The sequence below is a fragment of the Micropterus dolomieu genome, linkage group LG04 (assembly GCF_021292245.1).
Source record: "Micropterus dolomieu isolate WLL.071019.BEF.003 ecotype Adirondacks linkage group LG04, ASM2129224v1, whole genome shotgun sequence".
Lineage (NCBI taxonomy): Eukaryota > Metazoa > Chordata > Actinopteri > Centrarchiformes > Centrarchidae > Micropterus > Micropterus dolomieu.
In genome coordinates this window covers 1,997,719-2,017,451 of record NC_060153.1, presented here as the reverse complement: position 1 = coordinate 2,017,451, position 19,733 = coordinate 1,997,719, and the positions used below count along the sequence as shown (strand labels likewise).

The window sequence follows — 19,733 nt, the reverse complement described above, 5'->3', positions numbered from 1 at the left end:
CCTTGATTTTCTTCATCAAATGGAGTAGTTTTCCGTTTTTGTTCAGGATGTCGTACTTAACGCAAAATGTTTTTGTGCTAAACAATAAAAATTTCCCCATCATGAATACTTTCCTCAAGGTCTTTATACCACCACCTCCTCCTCCTTCTCATTGATCCAGTTGGCACCGTCTGCCAAAAACACCTCCATCTCCTTTTCTCCATCCTTCTACTTTGTTTTGACATTCTTATTTCTGCTTACCTTCCGGCCCTCCGGCACTTCTCTTTGTGAGTCCCTCCTCCTGGGTATTTTATGCTCCCTCTCTCACTCTCTCTCAGTGTATTTTAAGATGTTTCACACTTGATCTAAGATCAGCACGCACACCCACTTGCACAAGTTCTAATCATTGTCATTTCTCTTTTTTAATAAATAAAAAAACACACATTAACACTGATATATAAAGATCTAACAAATAACATCCTCCTGTTGGGAATACATTATTTTATAATTTTTTTGCTCTCTCATAAATTCATAATTCAAACTACATACATACAGTATGTCATCATAAACACGCATTTGACTTTTTCATTTACTTTGTTTACAGTTCATTGACCTTGTAGTCCAGCACCATTCTGTGCTTTAAAAATCTTTGAATAAAAATCTAAACTAATAAGGGTTGAAAATGACATTTGTTCCCTTCAGATGAATCAATCATGTATCATTTAACAATTTTCATTTTTCTCTTTCCCCTTGCTCCTTGTAATTGCTCCTGTTTCACATTGTCTGTCCTATCCTATATACATGAACATAACTCACTTGTCCAATATATTCACAAAACAACAAAATTGAATAGACAATTGGAAAAACAAAACAACAAAGCAGATTTTTAATCTAATATGAGACATAAACATGGAAGCACAGATTGATTTAGCTCATAAGCATTAAAGTTTATTTTGACCTTGGAAATAGTAGTTTTACCAAGCAGTTCAATCTCAAGGTCCATGATGAAGTGAATGAAGACTTTGGAAAAAGTAAGAAGATTGTTTTGTCAAACTACTATTTCCAAGGTCAAGAATGAACTTTAGGGGTGCCCTGGTAACTGAGTTACCAGGCCCATCGTTGAATTCTGGCCAGGGACCTTTGTTGAATATTACACCCTCCTATTGGTCTTCCCAACCCTTTCTTATCCCAATGCGTCACACATGGACGCTTGGTCAGGAACCCTTGGCATTGCTTTTTAACCCCCTGAATACATGGTACTCAGTTTTTTATAATGGGCCTACCTTTAGCTTTGAAGAATGACGCTAAAGGGTGCCATGTGCACTGGTAGCAGACACCGAAGGACGTGACAAGCGTAGGTATTTCACGCTCTGGGAATGAGAAGGGGCCTTCCTGTGTTTCTTGTCTTTGTCTAAACTGTTACCTGACAAGTAAAGACAAATAAAAAAAGGATCTGAAATACAAGAAACAACAAGCAACAGCTACTAAGCTATCATCTCAACAGACAGCTATGCTATAACAACTGAGCAAACTCTTTTTGATGATGAAGACTGTGATATGATTTAAATCTCTGAAAAAAAGTAAGCGGACCTTTAGTCAGGATTGTGTTGTCACACTGTATTTATTTTACTCTCAATCCAATGTTGTAGCTAAACTCGGTCAATTGGGTGATCAAAGACCCTGCCAAAGCATTTCATAACATAATCTGTTGCTGTACAATGAGTTAATGGCTCTCTGTTTATCTGAGCCACCACACTCTAGAGGCAGTAGAGGTGAGGAGTGGGTTTTCAACATATGGTCAACAAGTTGCATCCTCTTCTTATTCCATATAGAGGGGTAGAGACAAGGGCAGAAGAGAGAAAGATAATCATGTGGGCTGTTTTTCTGCTTTTGCAGGGATTGATAATCCACTCTAATCCAGAGGAGAGTCATTGTTTCAGAAAACCACTGGGTTATTACAGCAGGTGTGTGAGGCTAAATGCACATCCCAGGTTAAAAGACTCACACAGATAACCTGATACTATCTCGCTGTTAAAGCTTTGTGGGGTTTTGTGAGTGTGATTTTGGGCGTGTGTCTGTGCCTGTGTGTGTGAGTATGTGTGTGTCGAGCAGGCTGGCAATTCTGGGTCAAAACTCTTCACTTGGGGATTCCACCCAGATGTTTCCAGCGGTATGTGGGTCAGATTCAGCAAGCGGGCTGATTAGGGAAGGATAGAAATAAGGTTTTACCCACACACAGCCTGATAGTAGTGTAATTTTTGAACAGACAAATAGGCAGACAGACAGTGGTTGAAAGTAAATGACTAAGTACATTTACTCAAGCAATGTGCATAGAATTATGAGGTGTATTCACATGACTTCACTTGAATTTTATTCTAGTTTTTGCATAGGCTATTTCACTACACTACACAAAGATTCTACTTTTTACTTTACTGGTGAAGATTTTACACACAAAACATCATCTACAAAATATGCTGCATTGCGGTAAAAATGATCTGCAGATTAAGGCTAAATGATCAACAACATTAAAGCTAGGTTAGGCAACCTTAGGGAAACTAGACTATATTATTCAACTGAAAAAATAACACCCCATCCATTTAGTCCTCCCTCCAATACCACTCCCACAAAACACATTTTCATGCACAATGAGTGCACAGGCAGTGTGCATCCAGGTAGGCAGGTAGACAGGCAGGTAGGCCAGTTAATCAGTTCATTCAGAACAAAGCTTTGAAGTACTGCTTATGTTAATGGTTCAAATATAACGATCTAATGATATTACATTGACAGGGATCATTATAGATCGATAGATAGATAGGTATATTGGGACTGTGCAACATAAGTGTATTGTTATAATAATAATTAAATAATTAATAATAATTAAAGTTAGCTACGCAGGGAAGGCAGACATGGGCTTAGTTGCTGAGTTTCCTGAATGAACTCTAGGCCATAAAAAGACGACAACAGTGTGTTATTGCCATGGAATGAATATGCAGCTGCAAAAAATGATGTTTTACTGTTTGTCTTAATAGACAGGTGATGCAAAATAAAAGACACTGAATACTTAATATAGAGGAATATATAATAACAAACGTTTTCCTGTAAATGATCGTACAGGCTACATAGTTTCTGAGAGTAATTAAGAGGCCCGAACAAAATACGAGACGATAACAACTTCTTTGGCCAAGTAGCTTCTGTGGATATGGTGGTGTCGTCCAGGAATGAGGAGTTTTTTATCCTTAAACTGCATTAAAGTGTTATAGTTGGATATTTGATATATTTTTCATATTGTTTACTTGTGCTTTTATACATTTTGATGTTCTGTGTATGGAGACATATTGATCATTGATGAATGTTTATTAAATGTGGTTCATTCTGTGTTGATGTGAGATGTATTATGAAGCTTAGACCAACCAGTGGAGACGAAGGAGAGGAGTTTGTTGTGTACATAGAGGAGCTAATAGCAAAACCTTTCTCCAACACAACAAACTCCTCTCTCCAAGGACTACAGCGGCAGCTGAACATAGTAATAGTACATAGCCACATTGAATTTAATATAATCTCTTTCACTTCAGATTGACAGGCTCTGAGCCAATAAGGGCGAAGCTAGGCTGTAGTGGGCGGGACTTTCCCTATAGGACTTCAGTTGTTTAAAATGTCTCCCTAACAACCGAACTGGAGTCAAACAGCAGAAGTTTTCGCTGGACAAACGCCTCGTAAGTAACTCACAACTATGTATTCACCTCTGTCACTCTGCATTTATTAAGTACCGACAACACATTCTAACTCGTAATAGTACGACGGGGATTTAAATAAGTCGATTTTGAGGTATAAAACATCAGCCGGTAGCATCAGCTGTTTGCTATCACACAAGCTAAGCTAATTAGCTAGCTAGGAAAACATGGTTCGCTAGTTACGGTTGCTAGCCTGATCAAGCCTGGTCACGCGTACAAACCAACCTTTATGTGGGATATCTGTCGGCATTGTCTAAAAGACATCTCATATTAACACCTCTGTTAAGTACATACTTATTGTAGCTAGCTAGCAATGGCTAAGTGATTTTAGCTAACAGTTAGTGATCCTCGTCCACAGCTGGGTTATGTTACAGAGTGTTGTTAGCTTCTGATCTGAGCTTGCTCTGCAATACTGGACTGTCTGTGCTCCTCGTGAAATGCTTTTCTATCACTCATTTAATATGCCTTCTAACTAGGTGAGTTCATATTTTAACATGTAGAAAATATCTTTTTGCAGGAGTCGGAATGGCTGGGACTGGCGAGGGGAAGAAAGAGGAGGCCGACTACAAGAGACTGCACAGCTTCCCTCTCATCAGGGTAGGAGAGATGCGGGACAGTGTCTTTGGATACAGGACAAGAAGAAGATACAGGAGCAACCCATTCTGCAATGACAACATCAAAACTAGTGTACTCTTTTGCTGTGTAGGCTGCAAATTTTAGTCTGCTGTGTTTCTCATGGATTAGTCTCCTGAAGTACATAAAATGTGCTTGCAAATGTCTGTCAGTTTACAACTTTTTGGCTTTTTGGAGATGTGAGAAAACTTCCAGATGACACTTGCATTACATTGTGTGCCAATTCAGTCACCATAACACACACGTTCACAGCCTGTGATCTGAAGCTTATATCCATGAGAGTATGTCTACTCTACAGATTCTCACAGTTAACGACTATGTTTTATAAGCCATGGTTTTTGATTATAGTCCCAGGCACACCTAAGATTCTTTGAAGACACCCTCCCACGTTTATTTTACCTGAGACATTCTCTCACATACCGTATGCTCCAATGATTCACAAGGCCTACATACTATACATACTAGACGACAGATGCAACAAGATGCAAACAGGGAGGGGTAGAGAAGAATCTGTAGCTCAAATGGATCTAACATTAGGTATCATATACTCTAAGTTTGGCAAATGATGGCAGTGCTGCACAGTTTTCTGACTGCATGCACATTTATCACTCCACTATTGTGTCTGCAGTCACATTTGGTCAGTCACAGACCTAATTCTGGCATCTCCGTGGTTGACAGTGCAGGTCTGTAAATCACATTATTGATCACACACCATTTTTGTTTGACCTTGCCATTAGGATTGGGGTTTACGCAAACAGAACCAGTTTGTACGACGTGTGTGGTCCAGAATCAAAAGAGTGAAAATCCTCCGTCGCAGAGTAGGGAGGAGATGTGAGAATGCTTAAATATGGGGATAATGGCGCACAGTCAGTCTCCCTTAGAAGATACTCATTCCCATGAAAAGTATTAAATAGTTGTCCAATACAAAAAAGGAGCTAAAACCTGTGTTGTCTTGGCACACATCATGTGGTGACACATGTCAAGCTGTCAGGACACCCTGCTGTCCTATTTCCCAGCATCAACATGCGTCAGAAAAGCAGCAATTTGATCACATTTTCTCTGCCCAATGAGTATGTCTTGGCTACTTCACTATGTCTATACGATACGTTCAATTTGTCCTACAGGCATCAAGTGACACAACAAGCCTTACGTGTGTTGCCCTTTACTCTTGTGATTGCAGCATACAGCTAACTGTTTTGCTTTGACTCTGTTTTTAGAGTTTGTCAAAAATTCTGAAATTGTTTTCAATATCTCAAGTCGTAATGTTCAGTTCTTCTTTGTTCGCAGCTTACTCATACTTGTATGTAATAGAAGAGACAGATTCAGACAGGACAACCTAGACCCATAACATATTTTTGTCTTCAGCACACAGACATGCCAGAGGAAATGAGGGTTGAGACCATGGAGCTCTGCGTTACAGCCTGTGAAAAGTTTGCCACGAACAATGAGGTAAGTGTATATTGTGCTGGCATTATTTGGTAGCTCGGGTCACAAATTCCTATTGTCAGGGCTTTATTAACACTGTAAGATCTTATTCCCTATACCAAAGTCATGGTCTTTGTTGATTAATCTTTTTGTCCTTGCTGTCTTTCCCAGAGTGCAGCGAAGATGATCAAGGAGTCCATGGATAAGAAATTCGGCAGCTCGTGGCACGTGGTGATCGGTGAAGGCTTCGGCTTTGAGGTCACGCACGAAGTGAAGAACCTGCTGTACATGTTCTTTGGAGGGAGCCTGGCCGTGTGTGTGTGGAAGTGCTCGTAGCACCTCCTCACTGCCCCTCCCCCTCTGACGTGGTCACTGGGCTGGAAATGAACACCAGCTACCAGCCAAACGCTGGTTACTCTTTGTTGCGGCAGGTTAGTTTGTCCACACTACCAGCCACTGTGGCGGAAAATAAATCATCATTTGGAGATCTTGTCCTGTCCTTTAAAAATGTTGTTGGCAGGGAAAAAAAGTTGAAAGGGAATTTTGAGTGCGGCAGTCACTTTGGCTGGTAGGCAAAAAAACAGCTTCCTGCCTTGTATGTCACTTTCCTTTTTCTCTTTGTTTTCAACTCTATCCGTCTCTGAAGCCCTATCCATGGTCCTAAACATTTGTCACAGTGCGTGTGCAAGTACGTAAGTTCAACTTTTACAAACAATACAGGCAGGGTCTCCAAAGTCCTTTTATCCTCATTCCTCTTCAGGGAGCGTATGTGTGAGAGTGACTTTATATGTTTGTGTGTGCTGGACACACACAGTTTTTTTTAAAATAACGTTTCATTGACACCTTCCTCAGCAGTTTGTGCAACAGTAAACCGTCCACGCCATCTTTAACTTTTCACATGTGTCTTTCTCTCTCTTCAGCCGCACTAGTCTTTCAATAAAATTTTTAATATTTTTTATGTGTACATATTTTGATGCGACTTGAAAAACTTCTTTTTAAAGACCAGTGTCATCTTCTTACAACCTAAAGCTCTAAACTGTGGAGCCAAACACTAAACTCAATCCACCTTTTCTCTCTCTAAAGATGTTTGTAATAATCCTTAAGAATATCTCCCCGCCGGTGATATTAGCAATGTGATTGTTTTGAAGTTGATGCAAGTTTTAATGATCCAGTGCAATGGATCATTTTGTGTGAATTGACCTGACTGTACAATAAACTCTGAAATGTGGTGAAATAGGAATTTAAACTGCAGTCTGTGTTCTTCATACTATTTATAAGTAGCCGAAAAGGTTCAGTTGCATTCATTAAAGAGTTGCTGCTGAGCTAAAGGGTAAGTTGGAAGCAAAGTGGATTGGGTAGAAGCATTGCTGAGTGAAATGACACACTTGTCTCAAGTATAAATAGATTTTGAATTTGAATGCCTGATTTTAAAGAGTAAAATGATACGCTTCACATGGAGCTTTTACAAGGCTCTTTATAAAAAATAAAAAATAAAAATAAATAAATACACAGAGGAGGAGACTAACAAGGTTTAATGTAAGGAAAGAGGTAAATGATGGTGTGTTGGGGACATATCAGAGTGGATGATGAAGATTGGATGAGGCAAGTTTTCCCTGAGAAACTGGAGAATGTTGTGTTGAAGAGATGCTGCTTCACAAGTTAAATGTTATTTTTCTCTAAAGGCAATTGATGTATTTACTGTACTTTTGATGCTTACATGACACCTGTCAGGTATTTCATCATAGTTAGAATCAGCAAATTAAAGATTAGGATTTCATAGAGAGATTTAAATAGTTAAAAGGTAAGGTAAGCACACAGTAAGTGACTCATGAGTTTGCTGCCAAAGGATGTAATAGTTTCAAGGATATTTGCTAATCCATATTACACTGTAAACCGGAGTAAGTTCAGAATACTCTTTGAATAATATTTGAGGAAACTCATTACCTCAAACTTTTTAAGTAGTGGTAATAATATTTTTGAGTAAACCTTAAGTTAAATATAATACATTTTTAAAAAACCTTTAATTTCCACATACTAAACTACACTGATTCACTGAGGCTTATTAAAATTAAATTCCACTTCTTCTTTATTCAATAAATGTAATTGTTCACAACTTATATTCTGAGGGAAATCTAAAATAATTAATTGTGCTAGACTCAAATACTAATGGAAACTCACTCAACAAAATTACTACTAATAAACTTAAAATTTACAAAATGCCCATTTTTTATCATCTTCTCACAACATCTTCCGTCATTTCTACATTTAACAGACACAAAATAAGGCGAATCTTGCATAAAGCTGAATAGACCAAGTAAGTGACTACTTGATCAGATAATTAACAGGCAACAATTTTGATAATCGAATTTGTTTTCATTCTTTTTGCAATAATGTTGAACATTCTCTATTTCCAGATTCTTAATTAGGTGTTAAGTGATAACTTGAATCTCTTGAGCTAAATAAAATTTCCTTTTACTACTTACTTTACTGTGTTTTGTGGAAAAATAGACTATGCATAATTTTATTCCATCAGTAGCACTTTTACTTAAATAATATAAAAGGGAGCTTTAAATGTGTAGTTTTATGGAATCATAAGCAAATAAAGATAGCTAATAAAGATTGTTTAAGAAGTCCCAGTCAGGTAGACGAGGTAATGGAACAATATCAGTGTTTCTGCAGATTTTCACCTGTGCTGTGGTCTAATACAAACGGTGGTATGTCCTACGTTGTTTAACACATCTAGATGTGAATAACAAGAAATGAGAGCTGAAATTCTGAACTCTTGTCTCATACTCATCTTTCAATCTTAAAACCCAAATTTCTTCAGTGAACAACAAAAACAAAGGTATTTGCCTTACCGGTCCAATACTTTTGGAGGGGACTGTATACAAATAATAATAGAAATAATGTCCATGGGAATTTGAAACATGCTTTCACAGGGCGGTATAATGTAAAAAACTAAGATGGTATTTTTGTGTGCGGGATTGGGGGTCCTTCCCCAAGAAAATGATGTTTTCCAATAAAGAAATTCAATTATGTGCAATTCCAAATAATTTTGGAGCATTGTTATTACCACATCTGTGAATAAGTAGGAAAATCTAGAGCAGATTTGGAATAAACTACACCCCAAAAGCTAAACTTGCTAAATAAGTCTACTGGGGTTAAATTATAACCATTAGATCTGGGAACATTTATTTGGTTAGTTTTTATGCTCTCCACAACGATTTCACATTCATAGCGCAGCACCAAGCTGTTTTGTGCCTCACCACCAGCCTCAACACTGTTAATATGACCTCAGAATCATTACTGATAGGATTATTCATGTTTGCCTTTTGTGTCTTCATTTACTGCTTTATAAATTTGTAGAAATTGACATAAATAATAGGCAACATGAGAACCACCTCCCTTCTGGATTATTACAAGCATTATTATTATAAGCATTATTTGGGTCACACATGGCGACTTGTTAATCACAACATGCCCTAAAGCCTCCCCTGCTTTCTGGTCTATTTTCCTCTAAATAGGCCATAATTTACTAAATGAACATCATGCTGAGTTAAAGAAGACTAGCGACGGAGACCATAAACTCATTAGGAAAGTGTTTACTGAGATAATAAATCAGCTGAGAAGTTCTCATAGACTTCTATACGATCCAGTGGAGTACCTCATCTTGTGGACCTCATGCTTTCAGGAGTTTGTACATGAATTTGTACATTTAGCTGACGCTTTTATTCAAAGCTACTTACAATAGCTATATACAGTATATCAGAGGTTGCACGTCCTTGGAGCAACTAGGTTGCACATTGGTGTACGTGTCACAGTGAGGGAACTGCCCGGGTCTCTCACACAAAAGGCATCATGTGTCTTATCCACTGTACAATCATCACCCCCAGAGAAACAGACAAATCCATCCACAGCCACCTTTCACTTTGGCTGAAGCGGACCGCACCAGGAGCATCAGTTTCAGTGACCACAGTGAGGAGTGTCAGCAATGTCTGTTTCATCTTTGTACAGCAAAATACAAACAATCCAGTTATGAGGAAAATTGTATAAGAAAGCTAGCACTGCATGCTCATCGGTGCCCCCCACACACTTAAAAGCATATTTTCTATTTTTTCCAAGCCTGTCTTGATAAAATACTCACATGCCAAAATGTTAAGAGTTCCTGGTGGCTGTTCTGATTCCTTCTGTCTATACTGACACTTACTTAATCTGACTCAACTGTAAGAGAATGAGGACAAAATTATAAAGTTCATTAGAAACAGTTATGAGACTTCAGCAGTCTGAATTAGACAAGCCACAAAACAGATCGTAAGTATTTTTAGAAGTTAGTCTTTGTGTGTTTACTTGCTGAGCTGCAGCAGTGGGATACTTCCTTCCAACAGTAAACCTACACAATAACCTAACAACAATATCCATTTATTTTTTTAACTATAGGCTACTGCTTAAGCCTTATTTAGCTTCAATTAAACTTAGCCTCCTAAAATCCTGTGTCCTCATAAGGGGTTTTGAGATCCATGCACCATATACTTCATTCTGCTCAACTTAGACCTATTGTCCTGTGCAATAGGTGCCACCCGACCCTCCGTGGCCTCCCAGAGAACCTGCTAGCGGATGAATGACGTCTTTAAAACCTGCAATGTAAGTACTCATTCTACTCACAGAAATGTCAATATTAACAAGTAATATGAAATGTAATGTAATGAAATGTACTACGTAAAACCAACTCAAATACCTCTTCCAGCAACTGACAGGTTTAAAGAGACGAAACGATAGGTTTGTGTTTTTTTGTAGTCAATCTCAAAACAATTCTAAAATATGATGTGTACAGTGAAAAGGTTACAGTTGGCTATTAGCATCCCCTTCATAGATATGTCCAAATTGTTAGAAAAAAAAAGACCTGGTTTTTGATTCTGTGTGTATTTATATTAGTAGTGTTGTCTTTGAACAGGCCATGATGCTCAATTCCGATTTTATTCCCGGATCCGATTTTTTTTGTTTGACAGTTCACATTGTTGTTTAAATGTGGCCCATATCAAACTCCAGTGTGAACTGTCTGCCTGCAAGTGACCCATATGTGCAGAAGAATAACACAACGTCACACGCAGCAGCACGCTGTTGCAGGCTACAGAAGTAAACAAGCAGCAGCAGAGGTTAGCTTCGGTTGGCTCACAGGAGACTCTCGTTTTTCATTGTCCTCTCACGGGTTACATTTCTCCCAAATTATGACAAGTGTTCTCAACTTTCTGTTTGTTTCATTACGGTTTCTGGCACTGGACAACGCAACTGCCCCACAACTTTCATTGTTTGACGTATCTTTTACTCCCCAGAAAAAACAGCTTGCATTTTTAACTTTTTCACCCCATGATTCTTTGGTAACAACCACAGATGAGCTGATTGTGGAGAAGGCCTTTAGTACATCTCTCGCTGTTTGTGTCTCTGCAACTGTCAGTAGACTGTATTGTGACCAATCATGGTTTGAGTTGGTTTCTTGGACTGAAAAAGTCATGCAAGAAATGCAGAACTACCAAGGCAGATCATGCAGTTCACAAGTTGTACATGTCTGAAAAAACCCAGAAGTAAACATTTAGAACATTTGTAAGACCAAATTCTTCTTGTATTGTGAGCCAACGCTGCCACCTTGTGACAAAAAAGTGGCATTAGCTTTTGTTTGCACTGAATATCCATGTACATTAAAAACTACTTTCTGTTAATAAGATACACCAAACTAAAACTGTTGGCAGTCCAGTAAAACAGCCCTGCAATAAATTATATCTTCATAAGCTAGTAATATTTTTTGTAATTTGTAAAATGTCTTGTTCATGTATTTTTACTCTTAATCTCCAAAATGGCTGTTTCAAAATATAATCTTCACAGAATTAGCTGTGATTTACTTCAGTACAAATGTTAGTGTGATGTATTTCCATAAAATTATTCTAATTCTTTGCGCAATCTGGGAAATTTACCTACACAATATTTTATTTCTGGAGGCACTGAAATCAAATTAAACCAGACACCAACCAGCACCACTGAAGACTGGACTATTAATCATTTTTAACCACAAACTGTATAAGGTATGTTGTAGCTGGTCCCAGCGTACTGTGTTCATGGATATTCTGAGTTAGAGATGAAGAAGCTGCAGTCGAGTACAGATGTTTAATAATGGTTGGCCTCCACAGATTCAGGTCCTTCCTTTCTGTAAAGAAGAAAATGAAATTATAACCGCCAACCTAAACAGAACACCCACCACTCCTGCCATAAGATCGACCTTTACGAAGCTTATAATGTTCTGTCTCTGCTGATGTTCAGTCTGAGATTGGATAAATAATATGTTTGTATAATGTGTCTTCAGTTTCAGTGCGCAAAACGCTCAGGACCTCCATATTAATGACAAAGTTGACAAAAACAAGCAGAGAAGGTGCCAATGCTCATTATTGAAAATTTACCAAAAGTTGTAAGTTTCATCATCGGAGTAGCAATGACCTATGATTGTGCAGCTGCTGTTGTCACTTCTTTGCCTCTTGCTCGGCCAAAGCCATGAGTGCTCCCTTTATAAATTATCTTACACATCTACAAAACTCAGTAACGTTACACATTTAGAAATATACACTTATACACTTAAACACACATGAACACAGGAAGAACATGCAAACTCTACACAGAGAAGCCCATGGCTGGATTCAAAACTGCCTCACGTGTTGAAATTAGTTAGTTATACTCACTCACACACAGACAACACATCATGTTAATTAATCAACGTTTTTACTTTGTCAACTAACGTTAGTTCGCTAGTGTGAATAATAATTAATAATTATTAATAATTTGAGAGCACAACTCACCATTTCAGCAACGCTGATAGCATCGCTCCTCAGCTCCATACTACCATAAGAAACTTTTCAAACTTTTAGCACAAAATTAAGCTATTTGTCAAAAAAATATTTATTATTATAAACTATGTGGGTAATCAACATTGTAAGGAAATAACTCAGAAAAATATGAAATGATCATAGAATTGTTAAAATACACAGGAGATGGGCTTTAACGTTAGCCTCTCTGTTACCCTTATTGCGCCTGAAAACAGAACTTTTTTCACTTACCAGACCAAAGCGCATGTAACAAGGAGCAACCCCAGATGTAAAATCATAAGTGTTGACTTACTCCACATACTCCAGTCATCCCAGTTTACGGCTATAAAAAAAAGTCACAGAACGCTGCAAAGAAAGCTGGGTTCTCTCGAACTTTCTAAATTAGTTATTAATTAACAGTTTTTCAATCAACATTTTGCAACCCGTTTGGTGGGCGTGTCAGAGGTGTTACCCAATCAGCCACAACACATTTGTAAACACAGTTGTGGTTAAAAATGCAGTAAAAATCATCAGGCTTGCATAGACAACTCTGTGTTCAAGGCACAACCGTTTCCGTTTAAAAATAAATGTTTTGCTATGTTTTGTCTGGTGACCTCAAGGTCCTCCAGTCGAACCTTCGCTCACGCCACGCCCCCTTCATGATATTTCAGCATCATTTGCCGCCAAAATTTCGGTCACGTGGAATGTCTTATATAAATATAAGCGGCAACGCGCGCTTTATCGAAGTAAATCGAGCGTAGAGGTCGCCTATCGGACATCCCGTCATTGGACTGTGGTAAGTCTCTCCTACTTATTAAACCATTGTTTTGTATTTTAACAATAATTTAAAATAATTTGATATTTATGTTCACCATAAACTCCAGCTAGTTGGTTTTACTTTAAACACAATTCCGAAAGGTCTAACGTGACTGAGTTGATGGCTAACGTTAGCTTAAATGTGCCGTTAAATTGAGAAGCTAAGCAATTTACTAGTCAATGTCAAACTAGACCATGTTGGCAAGAGGTAACGTTAACAAGAGTAATTTTGTTAAAATGTCAGCGGTGTCAGGAGTTTGCTAACTTAAACAAGCTGACTTTCGCTTGATGTAGGCCTATTGTAGATATCCCTGCCGAACAATCGCAACAAGTAACTGCCTATTTAGTAGTAAGTAACTCAGTGTTAACCTTACTGATTTACTTTACCAGCCCTTTCAAAAGTCATGTTAGCTAACGTAGACTAACCATGTTCCGTACACAACGATATTCCGTACAGATGACCTTTTCCCACCGATCGCTGAATAAATACTTCCAGGTTATACATAAACTATATGCGTGTCATCATCATTTCTCCCTCTTTTATCCCTGACCAAGAAAGAGAACCCCCCGCCATTTGTTCCAGAGAGATTTCAGTAAGTTTGCTAGGTGCGCCCACTGCGCCTGCAAATGGAGGGTGGGCAAGCTAAAGCCCAGATATTAGCTTTAGGTGGGGAGATAACTACAGCAGTGAAAATGTACATTTCAATTGGATTAATGCTTCTCACTGTACTATAGTCTTTATGAAATGATTATTATGTTATCACAAGTCAATAAATATATTACCTTTTGTTGAATAACTGCGTAGAAATGGGATTTTTTTAATTCAATCCCGCCTATGGCCGCTTGGCTCCACTCTTGCACTGAGACAGGCAGCAGAGACGCAACACGCTGTTGCATGCGCCTGCGTGTAGTGATGATTATATTTATAATATTTTAACATTTAAAATAGTAATTCTTTAATAAATCAACAATGAACTATAACTGAATTGATCGTGATGTTATTTATAGCCAACATTTAATAAAAATTTATTATTATAATACTGTTAAAACAATGATAAGATCTTCACACACAATGTAATTATTTAACTTAATAAAATGTCATACATCAAATGATTGTTTATAAATCATTTTTATTCAGTTTTAGGTGTAACATAACATACAGTATGTTAATTTCAAAGGAAAATAAGAAGAGCAAGACAAGGGAACGTGAGAAAATGTCAGGCAAGAAAAAGCAAAGGAGGTGCTGGAAAAGGCAGTTGAGGAAGTGAGAGCAGGAGCAAGCTTGAGGCAGACGTCCAAAAAGTACGGCATTCCACACACCACCCTGCAGGACTACAAAAAGAAAAAATACACACACAACCCTCATCCTAATTCGGCCCTGACACCTGCAGAAGAAGATGCACTGATTTTGTTTTATATTTTGGATGGCAGACCATGGCTTACCAGTCACCAGATCTCTGGTGAAAGTGCTGGCTAGTGCCATTATTAAAGAGGGTGGCAGAGCTGAAAGTACAACTGTGAATCTAGAGAAGGGGCCGAGTGATGTGATGTGTGATAGTGGTCCAGATTTAAGGCCCGCCATCCGGACAGCAGATTGAAGCCATTGGAGGTTTCATTGATCTGTATGAAGCCTTATTCATCCGTCACAGTTTGGAAGACAAGCCCCATCTAGTCTTCAACTGTGACGAAACTGGCTTTGGAGACAAACCTAGGTCCAGGGAGAAGGTGCTCTGCACGTCTACCAGCAACAGCAGACCACCAGGGAGCACATTACAGTGCACTGCTGCGTGAGTGCAGCCGGGGAAAGCATTCCACCCTTCATCATCTACCCAGGCTGCCTCCCAAGTAATGCCTATAGGCTGGATGGGCCTCCCAACGCCCTCTATTGGATCCAGGAGAAGGGGTACATGGACTCTGAGCTATTCCTCAAATGGCTCCGGCATTTTGTGCAGTATGCTCCGGAGGACAGACCTCTGATTCTTATCATGGAGCAACACAAGACACATGTCTCAAAAAATTTAATAATGTACTACCAGGGAAAAGACATTGAAATTCTCTGCCTATCTGCCCTTTGTAGTATGCTAATGAGTTTTAAATATGCTTTACTTTCTTAGGTGGTGAGAGTGCTCCGATCTACTGACCGAAGGGATGCCACGCCATCCATCACTACCGTCAATCCCTCAGCCACACACACAACCAGCGATCCACCTACTGACACACAGACATCAGCCACTCCCTCCACCACTCCTTGCCCCACTTGTAAAATGGCCAGTCCACAAAATTACCTGGTGGCAGCAGGTGTCATTCCAGAAAGTCTGGCCAATGTACTCATGAGCCCAGCCTTGGACAGGAAGGAGAAGGTAAGGCGTCGCCTTCCGCTGCCGGCCCGTGTCATCACCAGTGACGAGTACGTTCACCTGCTGGAGCAGAAAGAAGCAGAGGAGAAAGAGAAGGAAGAAAAGAAGAGAAAGCGCAAGGAAGATATGGCAAAGAAGAAGGAGGAAAAAAGACAAGCACAGAAGGCCAAGGCAGAAGAAACAGGCACCATCTCCAACTGAGGAAGATGGGGAACACTGCGCTGTCTGCAGTAGAGTGGTCCCACCTGGCTCAGGAGATGGGGCCATTGATGAATGGGGCCATTGATGAATGGTTGCCAACTGTGATTCCACTTCGAGTGCGCTGGGGTGGAGGAAGAGCCAGACACGGAGTGGCTTTGTCATAAATGTTGTCTGTCCATATAATCACATACACACACACACAATGTAAATAGTTTTAAATAGTGCACACACAAAATGAACACATCCTACTGCTGATATACTGACAATTTCTAGAATTTTTAATCAGTTTAGTGTTAATTGTAAATAGTGTAAGTGCACACACACACACACCTTACAACACTCACATGCGCACAAACAGTATCCTAATCATTTAATTTTTAAGTTCATGGTTTGCACATTAGTTACTTTCAGTTATTAAATTTTTTAAACAAATGCAAATTGTTTCCCCTCCTTCTTGTTCTTCAGAAAGATATGGTAACGTTGCTGACTAACGTTTCACATGGTTCATGCTTAACTCACGTGCCTTAATTAGTATCACAACACAATCATGCCTAATTCGCATGGTCGTCTAGCTTATTAAGCAGTAAAGTTGGCCTAATTAACCTAGGTTTTAACAAAAATAAATGTACTCACTTTTCTTATAGATTTCAATAGTATACTCTTCCGTTAAAAGAAATAAACAGCTCAAAAATTATCCATTTAAAGTAAATTTTCGCAGTTGAAATCAAGGTATGCGCTCTGTACGGAACACCATTAATGCATCCAAGTACAGGCGGAGGAGGTACTTTCGCCCACTTTGCATTCTTTAAGACTGTTTTGGAAGGAGTGTATTTGTGAGCTAGGCCAGTGTGGTTAATTTTACATGAGGGTTTTGTTTTTTTGAACCTGCAGGTGGCAGTTATCGCGAGGCTAGTGACAGAGCTCAGATTGGGAATGTTTTTTTTGTTTTTTTTTACTCTGCCCGGGCCCGGGGTATTATTATTTTTTAATAACACAGGTTAAAATATGGGAGATTTACGGGAAAGAAGGGTAAAATACAGGACTTTCCCGGCCAAAACGGCATACTTAACAGGTATGACCAAATGAGTAAATGTAAAATTGACTCATGTAAAATTGTCTTGTCTCAGTAACATTAATGTAAAGTTAAAGAAACATTTCTATAGGTGGTGGTCTTGACAAACTTATGTTTCTTTTAGGCATGGGTATGACAAACTGTTACACACGGTAGCTCCACTTTAATCTTGAGAAGCTGCAGAGCTGCAGTCCCTATTCATTCAACTTGCACTGTAAATTACCAGCTAAATTGAGGCTTTTTGAAGACCCTTTTCTCTCTCCCTCGCCTGTCATTCACCGGTCTTTTGCGTGCATGCGGTGCTGCTGACAACTGCATGCAGGTCGTGGTTCCACGCAGGTCTATTTCAAGTAGGCGGCTATCTAAAAATGATATAATAATCTTTGTGTGGTTCATCAACATTAATACATTTTATGTGTGTGTGTGTAAATGTATATTAGATAGATACACAAACGTGCCACTCCAGCAAATGCGCATTGATGACCCAGGGTTAGGGTTACAATTTAGGAAAGTTTTATTCTTTTTACATGTTTACAACATTAAACGTTGTAATGTATATTGTAATAGGCTGTATATTAACTCACTGGGAGAAAATGGTAGTTCTGGGTAGTTCTGTGTAAAGTCAGACATTGAGCACCCACACATAGCCAAAATAGCATGATCCTCGTTTCACTGCAAAGCTTCCACTGAGATTGACATTGAATCAGGCACCGCCCATCGAAGTATCAAATCTGCGACCATTGCAAAAGCATGTTTTAATCCCCACGGACATTATTTTTATTTCTAAATGTACCTGCCTCGTTGACTTCTCCCTGCACTCACACATACACCTTCACTAATGGTCTCTCACTGCAAACACCAGCTTTCCCTGCCTCTCTCTCCCTGTCTGCTTCCCTGAGTTTCTCCATAAGCAGTAGGGTATGTTTTGTAAAGTCGCAGAAAAGACTTTTCTGGACACTTCCACCTGTGATCCTTTTACACCGCAGTAGATGCACCGCATAAAAGCTTGTTAATTACGTCGCCTATCAATGTCATCGTCCATCCCAGTGATTCATCGTTGACATTGTCCAATGAGTGTGTTCTCTAAATTGAATGGAGTTTAGTAGAAACAATAACTGCATTAGTTTAAAGGCCTGACCAGAATCTCGGTGACAACTCAGGGCTAGTTGGTGAACTTCTTTAACTGGCGAGCTAACTAACGGCTAACATGCTAATCAGTTTGGCTAGTGCTAAGTAGGGATGGGGATTGATATCTGGTTCTAAAATTTCTCAAACATCGAGACTAGTGGGTCCTATAATGTAACGTTATGTCTCGAGCGTCTAATCTGATTTCTCTTGAGACGCGATGGATAAGAAAGCTAATGTTTCTAATGATGGCACTGAAACGGGGTGTTAATGGGGCCCCGTACTGTTTATCATCAGGCTGCAGCCTCTGCTACTCTGTCGGATCCACACAGCAGCCAGCAGAGCGAGATGCCTCGCCGTCGTGGTGGAGATGGTGAAGTTCGGCCTACTGTAAGTACGTGCAATAAAACCTTTCGGAGTAAAGAAAATACTTTATCAACACACCCTGTTAACATCCCTGTCTGTGTGTCCCAGGCCCAGTGAGGAGATGGTGAAGATGGTCCTGAGTCGTCCCTGTCACCCCGAGGACCAGTTCACCACCAGCATCCTGAGATACTGGTTGTCCAATCACGACAACACGCTGGGAGAACACATCAAGACCCAGCTGATCAAGAACAATCAGAACAAAGAGACAGAGATGAGGACTGTCTCTGGGTACCTGTTGAACAGCGGTTGTGTCTCCGTCCTCAGTCTTCGCAGATCCAGCAGTAAACTGGCTCAGCTCACCCTGGAACAGATCCTGGACAACCTGAGCAACTCCAAGAACAGCTGTCAGTACACACAGGCTTATTGATTGCTTCAGGAGGGATTGATAACTGATAGCTAGTGTCTGTCACTGCCAGTTTTCACTCAGACCCCAATCCTTTGGCTTGCAGCACGTTTAGTCACTGACAGGTGACATCACTGCGGCGGTTTTAAGCAATTTGTTATGATAGCTAATCTCTTGGTAGGTTTTTATAGCAGGTACCTTAATACAGTAATAAGCCTACTTACCTTTACTATTTGTCTAATACAAAACATTTAACTCTTGCACTGTAGGTTAGAAAAGGTTATCACCTTCATGTACATATGACGAAAACATCGATGTTTCGTTTTTTATTTCCATTTCATCAGAACTTGACAAATACCATTTGCAGTTTCATCACTATCTCCATAAAAGTAACCAAAAAATATGTTTCTGCGTTATGGGGGGACAGACTGGAATTCTTACTGCTGAATCATTAATAGCCGCAAGCATCTAGGCCAAAGGCTGACTGTGAAAGTATCAGGCATGTTTGTCTTATATGAACAGCTGCGGCTGTGTTTGTGATCTGACCTTTCATTTCTCCGTGAGGGAAGAATTTAGAAAGTTGCGTGGCACTGCGGGTAGCCCCCTGCTGCAGTAGTGCATGGATCATGTGTTATATTCATCCAGCCAGAGGGAACGATCACGATCCGTGCGCTGGTGTTGTGCCAACCCTTACCAGAGAGGGAGTGGGGTGGTGGAGCGTACGGGGCCAGGGACAGATCGCGGAGCGACTGGCCCACTGCGGTCGGTCTGTAATCGTTC

General features: G+C 39.6%; 2 protein-coding genes across 4 annotated transcripts; both read left to right on the top strand.

Moving 5' to 3' along the window:
- Positions 1–3,539: 3,539 nt before the first annotated feature.
- On the top strand, positions 3,540–6,253 carry LOC123970397 (dynein axonemal light chain 4). Of its 2 annotated transcripts, none has more exons than XM_046048429.1 (4): positions 3,540–3,692; positions 4,228–4,412; positions 5,709–5,792; positions 5,940–6,253. In XM_046048429.1, the coding sequence occupies exons 2-4, from the start codon at positions 4,236–4,238 to the stop codon at positions 6,102–6,104; spliced, it is 426 nt and encodes a 141-aa protein (XP_045904385.1). In that variant the 5' UTR covers positions 3,540–3,692; positions 4,228–4,235; the 3' UTR covers positions 6,105–6,253. The 2 variants fall into 2 exon arrangements, with proteins under 2 accessions (XP_045904385.1, XP_045904386.1); XM_046048430.1 differs by having other exon boundaries at positions 3,545–3,692; positions 4,228–4,307.
- A 4,083-nt stretch (positions 6,254–10,336) lies between these two features.
- LOC123970082 (integrator complex subunit 3-like) lies at positions 10,337–19,231 on the top strand. Of its 2 annotated transcripts, XM_046047951.1 has the most exons (3): positions 10,337–10,409; positions 18,482–18,574; positions 18,659–19,231. In XM_046047951.1, the coding sequence occupies exons 1-3, from the start codon at positions 10,387–10,389 to the stop codon at positions 18,975–18,977; spliced, it is 435 nt and encodes a 144-aa protein (XP_045903907.1). In that variant the 5' UTR covers positions 10,337–10,386; the 3' UTR covers positions 18,978–19,231. The 2 variants fall into 2 exon arrangements, with proteins under 2 accessions (XP_045903907.1, XP_045903906.1); XM_046047950.1 differs by lacking the exons at positions 18,482–18,574; positions 18,659–19,231 and adding an exon at positions 15,544–16,058 and having other exon boundaries at positions 10,347–10,409.
- Positions 19,232–19,733: the final 502 nt, after the last annotated feature.